The sequence below is a fragment of the Hyla sarda genome, chromosome 4, assembly GCF_029499605.1.
Source record: "Hyla sarda isolate aHylSar1 chromosome 4, aHylSar1.hap1, whole genome shotgun sequence".
NCBI classification, from domain to species: Eukaryota; Metazoa; Chordata; class Amphibia; order Anura; family Hylidae; genus Hyla; species Hyla sarda.
Window position 1 is genome coordinate 32,156,824 of NC_079192.1, and position 22,316 is coordinate 32,179,139.

The window sequence follows — 22,316 nt, forward strand, 5'->3', positions numbered from 1 at the left end:
TTTGCAACAGCTGGGGGCACCCTGGTTGGGAAACACTGCATTAGACATATGTGTGAGAGCCATGGAGGGGACTTTTAAGGCAAATTGACAGCCATTTCACCCGCACTAAACCCAATACACAGGGTTATAGTGTGGGAACCGGATTGCAAGGTATCTCTTACCTGGATCAGCGGTCCCATTCCGGGGAGTGCCTGTTGTTTTAGTCTCCATTGCGTAAAACTGGCTATTTGCAATGGAGTCTAATACAACAGGTATCCTCCGGAATGGGGCTGCAGATTCAGGTGATACTTCTTTGTAATGCGGTTCACCCACACTATAACCCCTGTATTGGGTTTAGTGCGGGTAAACCGGCTATCTGTGTCCTTTAAATGTTTGCATTTTCTTTGGTCTTGCTAGAGTTAAAGGGGTACTCTGGCGGAATTTTTTTCATATTATATTAACTGGCGCCAGACAGTTAAACAGATTTGTAAATTACTTCTATTAAAAAACCTTAATCCTTCCAGTACTTATCATCTGCTGTATACTACAGAGGAAGTTGTGTAGTTCTTTCCAGTCTGACCACAGTGCTCTCTGCTGACACCTCTGTCCGTGTCAGGTAGTGTCCAGAGCAGGAGAAAATCCCCATAGTAAACCTCTCCTGCTCCGGACAGTTCCTGACATGGATAGAGGTGTCAGCAGAGAGCACTGTGGTCAGACTGGAAAGAGCTACACAACTTCTTCTATCATATACAGCAGCTGAGTAGTACTGGAAGGGTTAAGATTTTCTAATAGAAGTAATTCAAAAATCTGTATAACTTTCGATTTAAAAAAAATGGTTTTTCCACCAGAGTACCCCTTTAATGTACTCAACTATGGGAGTGACTGGAATCAGGAGCTACTTAAACGAGAAACGGATCTCATTCTGAGGAGGGAAGCTCTCGGACCAATATTTTTGAACGAGAAGAGTAATATTAATATCTTTACATCATTTACTTATCTTTGGGGTAATACGTATTAGTAATGCTAAGGCAAATTTTTTAAATTAAAGGGGTACTGCAACCAAAATTAACTTATCCTCTATCCACAGGATAGGGGATAATTCGCTGGGTCCAGCACTCGGGTATCATCAGCGCTCCCATAGAAATGAATGGAGCGCATGTCATCTAGCGGAGACAACATGCGCTCCTCACTGGGCGTGATGGGGTCCTGTTCCGGAGATCACGGGGGGGGGGGGGGGGGGCTTAGCAGTCTGACCTCTCTGCAATCAGCTATTTATCCCCTAACCTGTGGATAGGGGAAAAGTTCATTTTGGCTGCAGTACCCTTTTAACTAGTATTTATGGTCAATACTTGTTTTTATATAGATGATAGGACTATATTAATTTGTGAAGCGATAATAACATTATTTTGTATCTAGGTATACTTAAAGGGGTACTCCGGTGGAAAACTTTTTTTTTATTAATCAACTGGTGCCAGAAAGTTAAACAGATTTGTAAATTACTTCTATTAACGAATCTTAATCCTTCCAGTACTTATTAGCTGCTGCATACTACAGAGGAAATTATTTTCTGTTTGGAACACAGGGCTCTCTGCTGACATCACGAGCATGGTGCTCTCTGCTGACATCTCTGTCCATTTTAAGAACTGTCCAGAGTAGGAGAAAATCCCCATAGATAACATATGCTGCTCTGGACAGTTCCTAAAATGGACAGAGATGTCAGCAGAGAGCACTGTGTTCCAAAAAGAAAATAATTTCCTGTGTAGTATTCAGCAGCTAATAAGTACTCGAAGGATAAAGATGACTTATCATACAGAAGCTGATAAGTACTGGAAGGATTCAAATTTTTAAATAGAAGTAACTTACAAATCTGTTTAACTTTCTGGCACCAGTTGATTTAAAAATTTTTGCGCCACCAATTCTACTTTGCAGTGACATCAGTCATTTTACCCAAAAATTCACGATGAAATGGAAAAAAAATCATTGTGCGACAAAATCGAAGAAAAAACGCCATTTTGTAACTTTTGGGGGCTTCCGTTTCTACGCAGTCCATATTTCGGTAAAAATGACACCTTATCTTTATTCTGTAGGTCCATACGATTAAAATGATACCCTACTTATATAGGTTGGATATTGTTGCACTTCTGGAAAAAATCATAACTACATGCAGGAAAATGTATACGTTTAAAAATGTCCTCTTCTGACCCTTATAACTTTTTTATTTTTCCACGTACAGGACGGTATGAGGACTCATTTTTTGCGCCGTGATTTTTATTGGTATGATTTTTGTTTTGATCGGACTTTTTGATCACTTTTTATTAATTTTTTAATGGTATAAAAAGTGACCAAAATACGCTTTTTTGGAATTTGATATTTTTTTGCGCGTACGCCATTGACCGTGCGGTTTAATTAACAATATATTTTTATAGTTCGGACATTTACGCATGCGGCGATACCACATATGTTTATTTTTATTTACACTGTTTTATTTTTTTTATGGGAAAAGGGGGGTGATTCAAACTTTTATTAGGGAAGGGGTTAAATGACCTTTATTAACACTTTTTTTAAACTTTTTTTTTGCAGCGTTATAGGTCCCATAGGGACCTATAACACTGCACACACTGATCATTGTTATCCCATAGGGACCTATAACACTGCACACACTGATCATTGTTATCCCATAGGGACCTATAACACTGCACACACTGATCATTGTTATCCCATAGGGACCTATAACACTGCACACACTGATCATTGTTATCCCATAGGGACCTATAACACTGCACACACTGATCATTGTTATCCCATAGGGACCTATAACACTGCACACACTGATCATTGTTATCCCATAGGGAACTATAACACTGCACACACTGATCTTTTACACAGATCACAGGCGTGTATTAACACGCCTGTGATCAGCATTATCGGCGCTTGACTGCTCCTGCCTGGATCTCAGGCACGGAGCAGTCATTCGTCGATCGGACACCGAGGAGGCAGGTAAGGGCCCTCCCGGTGTCCAGTAAGCTGTTCGGGACACCGCGATTTCACCGCGGCGGTCCCGAAAAGCCCGACTGACTAGCCGGGATACTTTCACTTTCGCTTTCGAAGCGGTGGTCAGCTTTGACCGCCGCTTCTAAAGGGTTAATACCGCACATTGCCGCGATCGGCGATGTGTGGTATTAGCAGCGGGTCCCGGCCGTTGATGAGCGCCGGGACCGACGCCATGTGATGCGGGGTCGCAGCGCAACCCCGCTTCATATCGCGGGAGCCGGCGCAGGACATAAATATACGTCCTGCGTCGTTAAGGGGGTTAAAGGGGTACTCCAGAGAAAAGAAAATGTTTTCAATTCAACTGGTGCCAGAAAGTTAAACAGATTTGTAAATGACTTCTATTTAAAAATCTTAATCCTTCCAGTACTTATCAGCTGCTGTATGCTCCAGAGGAAGTTGTGTAGTTCTTTTTCTATCTGACCACAGTGCTCTCTGCTGACACCTCTGTCCATGTCAGGAACTGTCCAGAGCAGGAGCAAATCCCCATAGCAAACCTCTCCTGCTCTGCCTTGCTTTCAATAAAATGAAGTTGGACTAGGATGCGTGCTGTGTAGATGGACGCGGGATCTAAATCGGTGAACTGTGCACCACCAAGGTCCGTGAGCAGCTGACCGTCAGTCTTGGGTACCTATACTTGCCAGTCCTCTATCGGTGAACTGTGCGGTGCCAGCAGACTTTGTTATTTATATTACCTTTAGTACTATGGTGGTCTACATGACCATCAGACCATTTCACTTTCTTTCTGCTTCTCAACAGATGTCTCACCTGTGTATCTGTCACCCCTGTGGCCTCCTTAATCCTGTGAAAAGCCTCCTGATAGGACTGGATGGCTTTTTCCTCCTCGTGTACATTAGATACCAGTTGGATGTCAGTAGTAGTGTCCTCTCCAGGTAAAGTCACACGCTGAGCCTAAAAAAAAAAAAAAGTAAAAAAAAAAAAAAAAAAATTTAAATAAATAAATAAATAAATAAAAAAAGCAAAAAATATATATTACAATAAAAAATAAAAAAACTGAGAGAGTGTTAGTGGAAAAGTTTAGGATAGTATTTTCCAACCAGTGTGCCTCCAGCTGTTGCAAAACTACGACTTCCAGCATGCCCGGACAGCCTTCGGCTGTCCGGGCACGCTGGGAGTCGTAGTTTTGCAACAGCTGGGGGCACACTGGTTGAGAAACACTGGTTTACGTGTAGGCACCACTACCGACTCGCAAATGGTCACAAATGGCTACTCACCCTTCTTTCTGCTCGCTCAGCATACATGCGTCTCTCTTCGGCCTGACGCTTGTATTCCTGAAGGATTCGCTCCCTTTCCCTGCGCTCGCGGTGAAACTCCTCCTCCTGGCGCTGAAGTTCTGCCTGTAATAAAAAAAAAATCACGCAATTTAATTGGGTAAAAACATCACAAGAATTTGAAATACCCTGCCAAGGCGGCAGCTAATAGTAGACTTCATGAGGAGGAGGCCCCAGGGCAGCTACCCATGGAAGATGTCAATCTAGACCAGTGGTTCTTAACCTGGGTTCGATCGAACCCCAAGGGTTCGGTGAGTCAGTCCCGGGGGTTCGGCGGGGGAGGTCGCCACAGGACAGGCAAAATAAGCAATTGCTTGGGGCCCCGAGCAGAGCCGGTGTTTGCCCGTCCTGTAGCGACGGGGCAATCCCCCCCATCACTATTAACTCCCTGTGGCCCCGCGTCACTGACGTCCCGCGCGTGCGCCCATGGAAACGAAGGCGCCGAGGACCGGAGGATAGAGAAGGAGGAAGACGCGCGCTGGCCAGCTTGGTAAGTGACCAGAGGCACGTCATCTTCGGTGCTCCGACCACCGGTCCCGAGACCTACTGCTATAGCCGGAGCGGTGGTCGGAGCACTGGAGTGGGCAGTACACAGGCATACAGCCTCCAGCCATACACTGTATATGGCTGGAGGCTGTATGTCTGTGGGGGAACACTGCCTACATCAGTGGTCTTCAACCTGCGGACCTCCAGATGTTGCAAAACTACAAGAGGGGGCGTGACAGCTAGTACGTAGCCGGTAGCCGTCATGCTTTCTCCCATAAACATGAATGAAGGGGGCGTGGCGGCTGTGTTCGCCAGTCATTCGTGGCGTCACGAACGCAGACGCTCCAAGCTTCTGTGTTCCGGACGCCGCTGCTGCCGGCCCGGAGATCGCGGGGTCCCCAGCGGCAGAACCCCTGTGATTAGACATCTTATCCCCTATCCTTTCGATAGGGAATAAGATGTTTTCAGCGGAGTACTCCTTTAAAGGGGTACTCCGGTGGAAAACTTTTTTTTTTTTAAATCAACTGGTGCCAGAAAGTTAAACAGATTTGTAAATTACTTCTATTATAAAAATCTTAATCCTTCCAGTACTTATTAGCTGCTGAATACTAAAGAGGAAAATAAGTAAGTAATATATCACTGGGGAAGAGATGGCACCAGGAGGCACTATGGGAAAAACACATGTTCGCGGGGGGAGGGTCATGGGCAATGTTCTGCTTGGAACCTTGAGGGAGATTTATTAAAACCTGTCCAGAGGAAAAGTTGCTGAGTTGCCCATAGCAACCAATCAGATCGCTGCTTTCATTTTTGAAAAGGCCTGTGAAAAAGGAAAGAAGCAATCTGATTGGTTGCTATGGGCAACACAGCAACTTTTCGTCTGGACAGGTTTTGATAAATTTACAGGTCTGGGGGGACGTTGTTCTGGTCTTATGGCTGATCAGTGTACGCGAATAGTATGGAGTAGGTGGGGGTCGGCACTTCTGTGATGGGTGGTGCATGAGGATGGGTTAAAGGGGTTATCTAGGAAAAAACTTATATATATATATATATATATATATATATATATCAACTGGCTCCAGAAAGTTAAACAGATTTGTATATTACTTCTATTAAAAAATCTTAATCCTTTCAGTACTTATGAGCTTCTGAAGTTGAGTTGTTCTTTTCCGTCTAAGTGCTCTCTGATGACACCCGTCTCGGGAACCACCCAGTTTAGAAGCAAATCCCCAGAGCAAACCTCTTCTATTCTGTGCAGTTCCCGAGACAAGCAGAGATGTCAGCAGAGAGCACTGTTGCCAGACAGAAAACAACAACTCAACTTCAGCAGCTGATAATTATTGGTAGGATTAAGATTTTTTAATAGAAGTAATTTACAAATCTGTTTAACTTTCTGGAGCCAGTTGATATAAGAAAAAAAAAAAGTTTTTTTTCCTGGAATACCCCTTTAATGCATAAAAGAAGAAAAGGTCCCAGCACTCACCAGTAGGTTTATTTCATATTCTCATGTTCAACAGGACGCGTTTCGACCCTAAGCCTTCCTATGCGACAGTAGAGGAAGGCTTAGGGCCGAAACGCGTCCTGTTGAACATGAGGATATGAAATAAACCTATTTTGCGCTTGAATAGACTGGTGAGTGCTGGGACTTTTTCTTCTATTTTGCGCATAGTATGTCATGGCTCACATTGCATCACCACCCCACATACCCGAGCAGCATCCCGTGACATCACCGCATCCTTGTTCATCATCTGAAGGTCCTTCAATTCATTCCTCTGGCGGAGGATCTCAGCCTCTAGTAGATCCAGCTGTGATTGAAAGGTCAGGCTCTCCTCCTGCAGAAACAGTGACAATGACAGTAATATAAAACTCAGGACACTCCATAGCGTAGGGGGGATCATTACAGCGGTCTAGGGGTGCATACACACCACGTTCTTGCTATACAGTTCCCGTATACGGTATCATGGTCAAAACCGTACGGAACCGTATAGAAAACCGTATGCATTGACTTAAAGGGGTACTCCGGTGGAAAAACTATTTTTTTTTTCTTTTTTAAATCAACTGGTCCCAGAAAGTTAAACATATTTGTATATTACTTCTATTAAAAAATCTTAATCCTTCCAGTACTTATTAGCTGCTGAATGCTACAGAGGAAATTCCTTTCTTTTTGGAACACTGATGACATTACGAGCACAGTGCTCTCTGCTGACATCTCTGTCCATTTTAGCAACCGTGCATAGCAGATGTATGCTAAGGGCAGCATGGTGGCTCAGTGGTTAGCACTGCTGCCTTGCAGTGCTGGGGCCTTGGGTTCAAATCCCACTAAGGACAACAATAAATAAAGACTTATTATTATTATAATAACGTCAGCAGAGAGCAGTGTGTTCGTGATGTCATCAGAGAGCATTCCAAAAAGAAAATAATTTCCTCTGTAGTATTCAGCAGCTAATAAATACAGGAAGGATTAAGATGTTTTAATAGAAGTAATTTACAAATATGTTTAACTTTCTGGCACCAGTTGATTTAAAAAAAAAAAATAGTTTTTCCACCGGAGTACCCCTTTAACATTGTAAACCGTATGGCAAACGCATCATCCGGTTTAGTCCGTTTAGCGTCTTATACGGCTTTGTCGTTTTTTTTTTTACCCGTACCCAAAACCATAGCCCTTTTGGTCCGGGTAAAAAAAACGTATTAAACCGTATACTTTATTTTATTTTTTTTAAACATGGGAGTCAATGGGAACCGTACAGAATCTTATGTTCGTACGGTTCCATCCGGTTTGCACCATACGTTTTTTTTTACTTTGCATAGTTTTCATTCTTGGAATTTCAATCAAACAAGTGAAACTTTATTCAAAATGGAGTGTTTCTTAAAAAACGGATGCAACCGGACATCATTTTTCAAACCGTATACAGTTTTTAACCGTATACGGGTTGAAATTTGTACACACGTTCTGATACAGTTTAGTCCGGTTTTGAGGAATCAGTTTTTCATCAAAAACCTGATACGGGAACTGTATTGCAAAAAGGTGGTGTGAATGCAGCCTAATACATCACCTGCATATGGTCTTTGAGCTTCTGGTACACGCTGTATATGTGTTCTGATTCCTGTAATTTCAGTTGGGCTTTTTCCAGTCGATTTTCCAATAGGCGCAGAGTCTGTAGGAGGAAAAGGGTATATATATATATATATATATATATATATATATATATATATATACATGAACATATATATATAATGGAGCTGCTGAGGATGAGGACAGGAGGAGTCATTGTGTTGTGCACAGATTCACAAACTTGTCTTCTGTATCACACAACTGTATTTTGTATCACAGAATGACGTTTTGTACTACAGAAGGGGGAAATTTACTAATATTATCTAAGGGTAAGTTCACACTTCGTAATATTTTGGGACGTATTTTATGTTTTGCTATAAGAGGTATGTCGGCAATTCTGCATATATTGTGGTGGTGCACGAGGTGGAGACATGCCAATAGTAGAAAGAATGGTACCCTGCACTCACCAGTGTTGCAAAATAGTGGTCCATATCACAGTACAGGACGCGTATTGGTCCACAGTATTGGTCCATATCACAGTACAGGACGCGTTTCGGCATAAGTGCCGAAATGCGTCCTGTACCGTGATATGGACCAATATATCTTCACTATTTCGCAACACTGGTTGTAATAATATGCTTGAAAGAATGGTACCGAGCACTATCCAGCTGTCCTTTTTATGCCAAAAATGTGCACCTAAAATAATATACTAGAAAGAACGGTACCCAGAACTCACCAGTGTTGCGAAATAGTGAATATTTATTTGTTCATATCAAGGTACAGGACGTGTTTCGGCATAAGTGCCTTCCTCAGCTGTCTGCCTAAGGCAGACAGCTGAGGTAGGCACTTATGCCGAAACGCGTCCTGTACTTTGATATGGACCAATAAATCTTCACTAATTCGCAACACTGGTGAGTTCTGGGTAACATTCTTTCTAGTATATTATTACAACCAGTGTTGCGAAATAGTGAAGATTTAATGGTCCATATCACGGTACAGGACGCGTTTCGGCATAAGTGGTTTCCTCAGCTGTCTGCCTTAGGCAGACAGCTGAGGAAACCACTTATGCCGAAACACGTCCTGTACCGTGATATGGACCAATAAATCACCATTTCGCAACACTGGTGAGTGCTGGGTACCATTCTTTCAAGTATATTATTACAACCAGTGTTGCGAAATAGTGAAGATTTAATGGTCCATATCACGGTACAGGACGCGTTTCGGCATAAGTGCCTTCCTCAGCTGTCTGCCTAAGGCAGACAGCTGAGGAAGGCATTTATGCCGAAACGCGTCCTGTACTGTGATATGGACCAATAAATCTTCACTATTTCGCAACACTGGTGAGTGCTGGGTACCATTCTTGATGGGTACCATTCTTTCTAGTATATTATTAAAACCAGTGTTGCGAAATAGTGAAGATTTAATGGTCCATATCACGGTACAGGACGCGTTTCGGCATAAGTGCCTTCCTCAGCTGTCATCAAACGTAAAATGGAAAAGAACCTCATTCATCCAGGCGCTGCCGGTTAGGTCATCAGGTGGTGCACAAAATGATGCAATGTATACCTTGGTATATTGTATACACGAAAGTTTATTTAAAAATAATAAACATACAGATTACGCGTTTCGAGGGTGACTCCCCTCTTCCTCAGATCAGGTGTGCTGTCATACAACAAACAGGTAAGTATTAATGTGTCCATGATATGGACCAATAAATCTTCACTATTTCGTAACACTGGTGAGTGCTGGGTAACATTCTTTCCAGTATATTATTTTAGGTGTACATTTTTGGCATAAAAAGGACAGCATTTTGTGCTCTGTCTTTGGCCACCTATGGATGAAAATACACACATAATATTAAAACTTGAGAAGGGAAAGCTAAGCTGTGGATTGGTTGCTATAGGCAACTAGGACAGTCTTATTGTTAGACAGTTTGCCTAAACGATGCCCAAAATCTTTGATCACATGATCATGATCACATGATCGGACATAATTCTGTGATACACCTTACTGTTCTGTGAAACAGAATTTTACACACAAGTCCATTCTATTACATATGTTCTCATTATCTTGTAATAGAATAATATTAAAGGGGTATTCCAGTGAAAAACTTTTTTTTTTTTTTTCATATCAACTCGCTCCAGAAAGTTAAACAGATTTGTATATTACTTCTATTAAAAAAAAAAAATCTTAACCCTTCCCATACTTATAAGCTGCTGAAGTTGAGTTGTTCTTTTCTGTCTGACCACAGTGCTCTCTGCTGCCACCTCTGTCTGTCTTAGGGACTGTCCGGAGTAGGAGCAAATCCTCGTAGATGTGCTCTTTGCTGACACCTTAGACAGAGGTGTCAGCAGAGAGCACTGTGGTCAGACTGAAAAGAACAACTCAACTTCAGCAGCTGATAAGTACTGGAAGTATTAAGATTTTTTTTTTAATCTGTTTCGCTTTCTGAAGCCAGCTGATATGAATTATTATTATTTTTTTTTTACTGGAATACCCCTTTAAACCATGTTTTTTGTCCAATTTTGCTACATATAGTAAAGTACACACAGCCCCCCCCCCCCCCCCCCCCCCAGAGGATAGTGTTAAGAGCATTCCCATATTATTCATTAGAATCACAGGAGAAGTGTGAACGTGTGATTTTAGGAGAATTTTGATGATGAATTTTTAACCTGATGAGGAGTTTCCTCCTGTTCAGTGACTTCATTCTGTGGATGAAACAAGTAAAAGATGAAGAGACAGAATACACTGTATAATTCCGCCCCGTACATTACACTGTGAACATAAGGCCCTATGGGAGCAGTCTATTCCCGATAAGCAACATGGCTGCTAATACAACAATCGAAATGGTGGTCACCCAACTTTTCTAGTCCTCAACGGCAAATACAGTGGTCCCTCAACATACGATGGTAATCCGTTCCAAATGGACCATCGTTTGTTGAAACCATCGTATGTTGAGGGATCCGTGCAATGTAAAGTAAAGGACAGTGGTCTACAACCTGCGGACCTCCAGATGTTGCAAAACTACAACACCCAGCATGCCCGGACAGCCGTTGGCTGTCCGGGCATGCTGGGTGTTGTAGTTTTGCAACATCTGGAGGTCCGCAGGTTGAAGACCACTGTTAGAGGAAGTTGTACTCACCTGTCCCCGCCGCTCCGGTCCGTCATCGCTGCCCGGGATGTCGCCTTCCATCGCTGTCGCCGCGTCCCCGGGTGTCCCCGACGCTCCGGCAAGGCCTCTGCTTCCCCGGCATCCGCGCGCTCCGTCGCCGCCATCACGTAGTTACGCACGCTGCTCCTATTGGATGACGGGACGGCGTGCGCAGCGACGTGATGACGATGATGCAGAACGCCGACGATGCAGGGGATCCCGAAGAGGACGCGCCGGAGCCCCAAGGACAGGTAAGTGATCGTCAGCGGACCACACGGGGCACCGTAAACGGCTATCCGGTGTCAGCTGAAGCAGTCTGCGCTGCAGGATAGCCGTTTATGCGATGGCCCCGACATACAAAAGCATCGTATGTTGATGCTGCCTCTGAGAGGCCATCGCATGTTGAAATGATCGTATGTCGGGGCCATCGTAGGTCGAGGGGGTCACTGTATGTCTAATAAAGGGGTCATCTCAAGGTTAAAAATGATCACCTGTCCACAGGTTATAAATAGGTGATCGTGGTGGGTTCAACCACTGGGACAGTCACCAATTCCAAGAACCGAGGTCAAATGCACATGCTCGGTCACCACTCTAGTCACTCTCTACAGGACTTTGGAATATACCCAAGTACAGAGCTCAGGTATGTTTGGAAGTCCAATATAGAGTGGCCTCCGTTCTCGTGATTGGTCGGGTGTCAATGGTCAGACCCCCACCAAAAACCTAGTTATCCCCTACCCTGTACATAGGTGCTAAGACTGCGTTCACATTATGATTCATGTCTCTAAAGCACAGATACGTCAGCAAAATCAGTTGCCATCGTATGGGTGCACGGATCAGCACGGGCCCCATTGAGTTCGATGACCCAAGTGTAGTCAGCTAGTGACTACTTTTGAGTCATTTTCCAAGTTCCCCCAGACTGAAAAGTGTGGTCAAAACTCGTATACAATCAGAAAACTCAAATACAATCAGAAAATACATTCGGGTCATTGAACTTAATGGGGCCTGTGCAAATTCGAGCACAGATACGTCGACAGCAGATTTTGAGATTTTGTCAACGTATCGGTGCCTCGGAGGCACGAATTGTAATGTGAACCTGGCTTAAATGGGGTACTCCGCTGGAAAACAATTTTTTCAAATCACCTGGTGTCAGAAAGTTAAACATATTTGTAAATTACTTCTATTTAAAAATCTTAATCCTCCCAGTACTTATCAGCTGCTGTACACTACAGAGGAAGTTATTTTCTTTTTCAACTTCCTTTCTGTCTGACCACAGTGCTCTCTGCTGACACCTCTGTCCATGTCAGGAACTGTCCAGAGCAGACGAGGTTTGCTATGGGGATTTGCTCCTACTATCAACTGGCTCCAGAAAGTTAAACAGATTTGTAAATTACTTCTACTTCTTAATCCTTTCAGTACTTATCAGCTGCTGAAGTTGAGTTGTTATTTTCTGTCTGACCACAGTGCTCTCTGCTGACACCTCTGTCTGTCTCAGGAACTGTCTAGAGTACAAGCAAATCCGACATAGCAAACCTCTCCTGGTCTGGACAGTCCCTGAAATGGACAGAGGTGTCAGCAGAGAGCACTGTGGTCAGACAGAAAGGAAATCCAAAAAGAAAAGAACTTCCTGTGGAGCATACAGCAGCTAACAAGTACTGGAAGATTTTGGATTTTTTAATAGAAGTAATTTACAAATCTGTTTAACTTTCTGGCCCCAGTTAATAAAAAAAAAATAAAAAAATGTTTTCCAGTGGAGTACCCCTTTTACCTTTTAATCCTGGGACAGCCCCTACAAAGAGGATAAAAAAAAACAAAAAACATATGAATCAAAGGGGTAACGGACCGGCACTTGCTCTGCTGGAGGGGTTAAGTGCACACAGCTAGTAGCAGACCTCTATGAACCAGCCTATGACTAGGATCCGGTGGTGCGTAGTCCCAGGTACAATGCAGTAAAAGTCTCAAATGTAGAAGAAAAGAAGACCGCACTCACCGTGGTGAGTGCGGTCTTCTTTTCTTCTACATTTGAGACTTAAAAAAAACACAGTTGCTTTCTTCCATAAGCAGCGCTACCTGTCCTCAGGCATTACAGATTGGTTCCATTATGTCAGCGGAAATGAGTTGCCAGACCACACATAAATTGAGGACTAGTGTAGCTATGTTATTTCTAATCCAAAGATACAAGTGTCATCCTACGTGACAAAGCACATTTGTCATTGAGGACTCTAGAAAAGCTAAGTGACCCCTCCCATGAGAGCAGTGGCAGCATCCATGTTGATTGTTAGGATATATGGGCAGATACGCCCAGATACTGCTGTGGATTTATTGTTATAGGAAATCTGCAATAGATCCATATTGTGTGAACATACTCTTAAAGGAGGACTCCCCCCCTAGACATCTTATCCCCTATCCAAAGGATAGGGGATAAGATGTCTGATCGCCTGGGTCCCGCCGCTGGGGACTCCTGCGATTTTGGCTGTAGCACCCCAGACATCCAGTGAACTTCGCTCCATGCCGGATGACTGGCTATGCAGGGCGGAGACTCGTGACATCATGGCCTCGCCCCCTCAATGCAAGTCTGTGGAAGGGGGCGTGACGGCAGTCTCCCATAGACTTGCACTGAGGGGGCGTGGCCGTGGCATCACGAGGGGGGCGTGATCGTGACATCGAGAACCTCCGGCGCTGCACCCGACGCTCTAAACGAATGGCGGGTACAGCAGGGAGATCAGGACCCCAGCGACAGGACCCCCGCGATCAGACATCTTATCCCTTATCCTTTGGATAGGGGATAATATGTCTAGGGGCAGAGTACCCCTTTAACCTATTTTCCCGGAAACATATATTTTTATACATGAGAACCAGCTGGACAGAATTAGGTCACAGAAGGGGGTACCACACACATTTTACCATTTTTGCACTAAGCTTACGGTACTGAATGGCACTTCAGTAATATAAAGAAGGGATGTATCGCTACTTACTAGGTACAGTTGCCTATAAGGATTCTGGAAAAGCTGTGTACAGCAGTATGCTGGCAGCCAAACAGTATAAAGGAAAACTCATGTAATTTGGAAATACTATGGGGTTGGTGACTACTGTAAAACCTCAGAATTGGTGTTAAGGTTGCTGTACGCTTAGTCAGTTGTCTGGACACTATATACTACCAACCACATTACTGTCCTGCCCACAGGCCGACCCTAGGTAAAGCAGACGGATGGGCATTTACCCGCTCTTCCTGTGCCAGCTCTCCATCTTTCTCTGGCTTCTCTTGCTCCCCAGCAGCGTTCTGCTTGTATATAGTCTGCAGTTCCTCCAAGCGTTTCCTCCGAACCTCTGTCTGGTGGTGTAAGGCGTTGAGACGTTTGATCTTGTCGCAGAGTTTCTGGTCCATTATCTGGACAGCAGCCTGAGAGAAAAACAAATAGACCTTAAAAATGCATCCCCAAATATCTGCTCCCACCTAGAGTCCTCGAATGAAAATTGTGAATGTGCCACCAGTGAATATGAGTCAAAGCAATCAATGCCACAGAGCTTAAAAACCCAACTTTTCCAGAGGCCTGAATGGTACATTTTCAAATCCACAACCTATCAGTTATTAAAGGGGTATTCTGGCTTTACACATCTTATCCCCTATACAAAGGATAGGGGATAAGATGTATGATCGCTGGGGACCCCCGCGATCTCGGTGCAGCCCCGGTATTCTGTGCCGGGCGCTGCCTCAGAGATGGGGAAGTGACGTCACAGCCATGCCCCCTCCATTCAGGTCTATGGGAGGGGGCGTGACGTCCGTCACGCCCCCTCCCATAGACATGAATGGAGGGGGCATGGCGTGATGTCACTAGGGGGCGTGGCTGTGACGTCACGTCCCCGTTTCGGAAGGCAGCGCCCGACACAGAATGCCAGGGGCTGGACCAAGATCGCCGGGGTCACCAGCTCATACATATTATCCCCTATCCTTTGTATAAAGCCAGAGTACCCCATTAATTGTCCATTCTGTATTCTGGAGTGAAATCCGCAGCAAACAATGAGTACAAACGTGTATGAAAACATTTAAGAAGAGACTACATATATAAAAGAAGACATTTATGGCCTCGAGACATTTGGTTCTGCAACAAGACAAAGACCCAAAGGTCTTAAATGGAACAAGGCAGCAATACATTGTACAAGTGCTAATAAGTGTATGGCAGAGTATGGAACAGTGTACACAAACAGGAGGTATCTGTGCTCCCCCAAGGCTGGGCGGCCCCTTTTAAACAACAAGGGTCAGACCCCCACTTATGTGATATTGATAGTCTATCCTAAGCATAGACCATTGATATTTTTATCTAAGAAAAAAAAAAAATTTAAATTCAAGGGTTTACTTACTTTTTTCCCTACCCGGTGGACATTTACTCAATGTGCTTCATACAAGACACAAGCAATATACAGTACCAGTTATTAGTTTAGTTAGATAGTGTTTGTTTATTATTGTGACTTATATAACAATCAGACCCCATTTTGTTAGTATCAATGCAGAAATCCCGGTAATTCACTGCACTGTGGGTGTTTACTCAGTGTGCTTAATAAAATACATGAAAAGTGCAACTGTGTGTGTCTTCTCTGTTTAGGTATATTGTGATTGTCTATGACTACATTTTATTAGTAATCAATACAGAAATCCAAGTAATTTCCAAAGGGTTTACATATTTTCCCCCTGCTCTGTGGATGTTTACTTAGCGTGCTCAGTAGAAGACATGAACAGTACAACTGTTCATGTTCTATTAGTTCAGGTATATTGTCTATGACTACATTTTATTAGCAATCTAAATGTTACTTTTTTTGCAACTGTAAATTTAGCTTTTGGCCACAATATTGTTTAAGTGTACCTGTCGTTATCACAAACTCTTTATATAATGTAGATAATAACATTATATGTATATTTGTAATATACATTGCTTAAAATGTGTATATGTTTGTCCTACAGCTATTGTCCGTGTGTGTCTCTGTGAGGAGACCAAATACAGGAAGTGAGGGTGGACAAACAGGACTCCAGTGGTTCTCAACATCAACCAGGGGGTACTTGAAAAAAAATCAGTAATGGCAGCCACAGCCACTGGTTACTGGTCTGGACCACTTTGAAATAAATGTTAGGCTGATGTCACTGCACCGAGGAGCAGAGCAGGAGGACAGCAAAGCAGAAGCGCGGGCACTGGGCTGCTGTGGGCAGTAACTACCATCAGCTTTGTTGCTCCACTGCCCCTGCAGACCGGGGACCTACTGCTATGAGCCATAACAATAGGTCTCCAGACCAGAGGAGCAGTGGAGCAACAAAGCGGGACAGTATGGTGGCCTACAACTATATATGGGGGCAGTTTGGGGGCCTACATCTATATTTGAGAGAACAGAGGGGGCCTAACAACTTTATTGGGATGCAAAGCGGGTACTATTACTGTGTGTGACAATAAACATGGAGAGTTTGTAAATAGGTGGGTATTGTACTGCAGAAACGAGCCTAAAATGTTTGTTTGGCTGGTTCTGAGGACAAGCAGGGCTCTGTACACTGAGGACAAGCAGGGCTCTGTACACCGAGGACAAGCAGGGCTTTGTACAGTGAGGACAGGCAGGGCTCTGTACACTGAGGACAAGCAGGGCTCTGTACACTGAGGACAAGCACGGCTCTGTACACTGAGGACAAGCAGGGCTCTGTACACCGAGGACAAGCAGGGCTTTGTACAGTGAGGACAGGCAGGGCTCTGTACACTGAGGACAAGCAGGGCTCTGTACACTGAGGACAAGCAGGGCTCTGTACACTGAGGACAAGCAGGGCTCTGTGCGCTGAAGACAAGCAGGGCTCTGTATGCTGAGGACAAGCAGGGCTCTGTACACTGAGGACAAGCAGGGCTCTGTGCACTGAAGACAAGCAGGGCTCTGTGCACTGAAGACAAGCAGGGATCTGTGCACTGAAGACAAGCAGGGCTCTGTGCACTGAGGACAAACAGGGCTCTGTACACTGAGGACAAGCAGGGCTCTGTACACTGAGAACAACCATGGCTCTGTACACGGAGGACAAGCGGGGCTCTGTACACTGAGAACAAGCAGGGCTCTGTGCACTGAAGACAAGCAGGGCTCTGTAAGCTGAGGACAAGCAGGGCTCTGTACGGTGAGGACAAGCAGGGCTCTGTACACTGAGGACAAGCAGGGCTCTGTGCACTGAAGACAAGCGGGGCTCTGTGCACTGAAGACAAGCAGGGCTCTGTACACTGAGGACAAGCAGGGCTCTGTACAATGAGGACAAGCAGGGCTCTGTACACTGAGGACAAGCAGGGCTCTGTACACTGAGAACAACCATGGCTCTGTACACGGAGGACAAGCAGGGCTCTGTACACTGAGAACAAGCGGGGCTCTGTACACTGAGGACAAGCGGGGCTCTGTATACTGAGGACAAGCAGGGCTCTGTACACTGAGGACAAGTGGGGCTCTGTACACTGAGGACAAGCAGGGCTTTGTACAGTGAGGACAGGTAGGGCTTTGTACACTGAGGACAAGCAGGGCTCTGTACACTGAGGACAAGCAGAGCTCTGTACACTGAGGACAAGCAGGGCTCTGTACACTGAGGACAAGCAGGGCTCTGTACACTGAGGACAAGCAGGGCTCTGTACACTGAGGACAAGCAGGGCTCTGTACACTGAGGACAAGCAGGGCTCTGTGCACTGAGGACAAGCAGGGCTCTGTGCACTGAGGACAAGCAGGGCTCTGTGCACTGAGGACAAGCAGGGCTCTGTGCACTGAGGACAAGCAGGGCTCTGTGCACGGAGGACAAGCAGGGCTCTGTGCACCGCGGACAAGCAGGGCTCTGTGCAGTGAGGCTCTGTGACATGCTATGGGCTCACACATGAGGATGATTGATGAGCCAGGAGCCTGCACAGAGCCCTGTTTGTCCCACCTTCATTTCCTTTATTTGGACTCATCATAGAGACCCACAGACAATATCTGTAGGGACCGCATTTTTTTCACCCAAAAATAGACACATTTTTTACTCAATGTATATTACAAATATACATATAATGGTATTATCTACATTATAAAAAACGTTTTTGTTAACAACAGGTACACTTTAAGGAAAAAACACACACACAGCCCTAGGACTCTGGAAGACTTTGTATAATACAGTAATCTTTTGTCATCTATAGAGGAAGACGTCTGCATGACACCAGCAGACCTTACAGGACAATGGAGATCTGCTGGTGACACCTAATGTGCAGACTGTTGTTATTCAACATCCCAGGAAAGTTCCCCCACATTCCTTACTATACAGAAAGCAGTCACTATTTCAGGTGGGTATTCACATGGGGGGCACTGATTGGAATTTCCCTATATAGTTACATGAATGAGCAGATAACCACTTACTTGTCCACTTTTGCTCCTCATAGCCGCCTTCTCCACCACATGACTATGGAAAGCCTCCTTGATCACCTTCTCATCACCCTGAGGAGCACACAATGAAGAAATGGATTAGTACTAAGACAATGCTGAGAATGTCCTAAGTCTTGGGTGAAGAGACATCACTTAGATGGTAGCATTACTTATCCAGTCTTCTTGTTCCTTAAAGGGGTACTCCGCCGCTAGACATTTTATTCCCTATCCAAAGGATAAGGCATAAGATGTCTGATAACTGGGGCTAGGCTGCTGGGACCCCCTGCGATCTCCAGCCCGCACCCCAGTAAATTGCATGCACGGAGCAAACTCCGCTCCATACCGGATTACAAGTGACCACAGCCATCACACCCCCTCCCATAGACATGAATGGAGGGGGGAGTGACAACCATGGCTGGACGAAGCCTAAAACAGCCGGGATGCCGGGACAGCTGAAGACACACTGTTTGGAAAACACTGAGCTTAAAGGGATACTCTGCCTCTAGACATCTTATCCCCTATCCAAAAGATAGGGGATAAGATGTCCGATCACAGGGTCTGGTCGGCGGGACCCCCGTGATCAGACAGCTTATCCCCGATCCTATGGATAGGGGGATAAGATATCAAGGAGCAGAGTACCCCTTTAAGAGCCACAGGTTGGAGAACGCTGCTCTAGATCCTTGGATGAACTCCATGTTTAACTGTATAGATGGCGGGGCTTATGTAGGGGCAGGGGGGATGCATCTATGGATAAAAGTTCTTATTATATAGTGATAGCTGGGGAAAGGGTTATTTCGACATTATAAAAAAAATAAAAAAATAAAAATAAAACCTTCCTTTCACAACAGTGCCACACCTGTCCATGTGTTGCATCTGGTATTACAGCTCCACTTCTTAAAGCATTATGGTCATAAAAAAGAAAAACATTTTGACATGTCACACAGATATGTCAAAAGTTTTGCTCAGTCAGGATCTCAGTGCTGAGACCCCCACCAATCGCTAGATATAGCAGCGCTCCACTCCATGACTTAGTGCTCAATTCAACACTTTGCAGGTGTTGGGCTCCATAGAAACATAACATAGAAACATAGAATGTGTCGGCAGATAAGAACCAATTGGCCCATCTAGTCTGCCCAATAGCCCATAGAGTATAATGGGGGGTCTTATGCAATGAGCACCAACACTGATTCCCCCTGGACCTGAGGAAGAGGGTAGCGTTACCCTCGAAACACGTCGTCTGACCGATTACTTATAAATTCTAATATAAAATTCTAATAAGAAAATCAATTGCTCCTGGGACGATTCATTCAACGTCTGGTAAGCGCCGACCTGTGGGCATCTCCTTTCTCCTGCTACTGTACTGTCTCAACACTGAGACCCCAACTGATCAAAACTTTTGACATGTCTGCATGACGTTTCTAATATTTTTATACCGGTGTGTGGTGTGGGGGAAAAAAGTAATCTATAAAATCCCTAAAAGACCCTAGCAATGTCTTGGGGGGCTCACGCTGTATTTGGGTACCTCTGGTGCCCCCATAGACAGTGCATGAAGCATGTGCCAACCATGCAGCGGGAGGGCAGGGGCCCTGTTCTGGAGATAGCTTGGGGTCCCAGAGGTCAGAAAAAGCTCCCCTACCCCCCACCCAAACATACAATTAGACACTTACCTCCCTATGCTGTTGAAAAATGGAGCAACATGTCTGTTTCCTTCCAAAACCAGCTGAGCTGCCATGACAGACACAACCCAGAGACGGGTGTGGCGCTCTTTTTGGAAGAAGGCGGACATCTTTTCTTATCCTGAATAAACTTTAAAGGGGTACTCCCGTGGAATTTTTTTTTTTTTTTTTAAATCAACTGGTGCCAGAAAGTTAAACAGATTTGTAAATTACTTCTATTAAAAAAATCTTAATCCTTCCAGTGCTTTTTAGGGGCTGAATACTACAGAGGAAATAGTTTTATTTTTGGAACACAGAGCTCTCTGCTGACATAATGACCACAGTGCTCTCTGCTGACATCTCTGTCCATTTTAGGAACAGTCCAGAGCAGCATATGTTTTCTATGGGGATTTTCTCCTACTCTGGACAGTTCTTAAAATGGACAGAGATGTCAGCAGAGAGCACTGTGGTCACGATGTCAGCAGAGAGCTCTGTGTTCCAAAAAGAAAACTATTTCCTCTGTAGTATTCAGCAGCTAATAAGTACTGGAAGGGTTAAGATTTTTTAATAGAAGTAATTTACAAATCTGTTTAACTTTCTGGCACCAGTTGATTTAAAAAAAAAAAATAAGAAGTTTTCCACGGGAGTACCCCTTTAAGGATGTGAAACTCTCATCCCATTGTGAGCCCCACATACATATCCACTTCTCGGACCTTACCGCAAGGGCATCAGCCAACTTCTTATGCAGCTTCTTGTTCTCCTGCCGCAGGAACTGAATGGTCTCCCAGTTCTTCTGGACGGCTGCGCTGGCGCTCTCCTGATACGCCTTGTGGTCGCCATCTGCCAAAAATCATATACAATTCGGGAAAAAAAACATTACTGCTCTTAAACCTGTTGTTATAAGCTTTGTAATAAATTTAGAACATTTGCATATACATTTATATCAGTGTTTCCCAATCAGGGTGCCTCCTACTATTGCAAAACTACAACTCCCAGCATGCCCGGACAGCCAAAGGCTGTCCGGGCATGCTGGGAGTTGTAGTTTTTCAACAGCTGGAGGTACACTGGTTGGGGAGACACTGTTGACCCCCTCCATGTCTTACCCAGCAGCTGGATTTTCTTCTGTAGCTCCGTGATCTGCTCATGAATGGGAGGCTTCACCCTGGAAAGAGTCGCGGTACTGGGCATGGCTGCCTGACAGAGGAGGAAACATATAGGTAAGTTCACATGGGCATAAGATATGGGAGTGGGGCTGTACCCCCTTAAATGTGATGCTATATATATATATATATATATATACACACACACACACATATATATATATACACACACACACACACACACACTCACTGGCCACTTTAATAGGTACACCTTGCTAGTCCCGGTCTTATTTCCCTCATTTCTGGAGATTTTGCTCCATATGGACATGATGACATCACACAGTTCCTCTATATAGACATGATGACATCACACAGTTCCTCTATATGGACATGATGACATCACACAGTTCCTCCATATGGACATGATGACATCACACAGTTCCTCCATATGGACATGATGACATCACACAGTTCCCCCATATACACATGATGACATCACACAGTTCCTACATATAGACATGATGACATCACACAGTTCCTCCATATGGACATGATGACATCACACAGTTCCTCCATATGGACATGATGACATCACACAGTTCCTCCATATGGACATGATGACATCACACAGTTCCTCCATATGGACATGATGACATCACACAGTTCCTCCATATGGACATGATGACATCACACAGTTCTTCCATATGGACATGATGACATCACACAGTTCCCCCATATGAACATGATGACATCACACAGTTCCCCCATATACACATGATGACATCACACAGTTCCTCCATATGGACATGATGACATCTTTCCTCCATATGGACATGATGACATCACACAGTTCCTCCATATAGACATGATGACATCACACAGTTCCTCCATATAGACATGATGACATCACACAGTTCCTCCATATGGACATGATGACATCACACAGTTCCTCCATATAGACATGATGACATCACACAGTTCCTCCATATGGACATGATGACATCACACAGTTCCTCCATATGGACATGATGACATCACACAGTTCCCCCATATGGACATGATGACATCACACAGTTCCTACATATAGACATGATGACATCACACAGTTCCTCCATATGGACATGATGACATCACACAGTTCCTCCATATAGACATGATGACATCACACAGTTC

The 22,316-nt window shown here is 44.5% G+C and overlaps 1 protein-coding gene across 6 annotated transcripts in view; it reads right to left on the reverse strand.

Moving 5' to 3' along the window:
* ODAD3 (outer dynein arm docking complex subunit 3) overlaps positions 1-22,316 on the reverse strand; it is a 39,693-nt gene that overhangs the window by 10,372 nt on the left and 7,005 nt on the right. For 4 of the 6 annotated variants that reach the window (XM_056570405.1, XM_056570404.1, XM_056570403.1 and 1 more), the window contains exons 2-10: positions 21,147-21,237; positions 20,762-20,883; positions 18,383-18,460; positions 14,223-14,402; positions 10,527-10,562; positions 7,856-7,957; positions 6,509-6,634; positions 4,263-4,385; positions 3,796-3,939 (exon numbers count right to left, since the gene is read on the reverse strand). In XM_056570405.1, coding sequence (XP_056426380.1) covers positions 3,796-3,939; positions 4,263-4,385; positions 6,509-6,634; positions 7,856-7,957; positions 10,527-10,562; positions 14,223-14,402; positions 18,383-18,460; positions 20,762-20,883; positions 21,147-21,231 — 996 coding nt within the window. In that variant the 5' untranslated portion in view covers positions 21,232-21,237. The remainder of the gene's footprint in view (positions 1-3,795; positions 3,940-4,262; positions 4,386-6,508; positions 6,635-7,855; positions 7,958-10,526; positions 10,563-14,222; positions 14,403-18,382; positions 18,461-20,761; positions 20,884-21,146; positions 21,238-22,316) is intronic. The other 2 variants (XM_056570406.1, XM_056570407.1) reach the window with 2 other exon arrangements.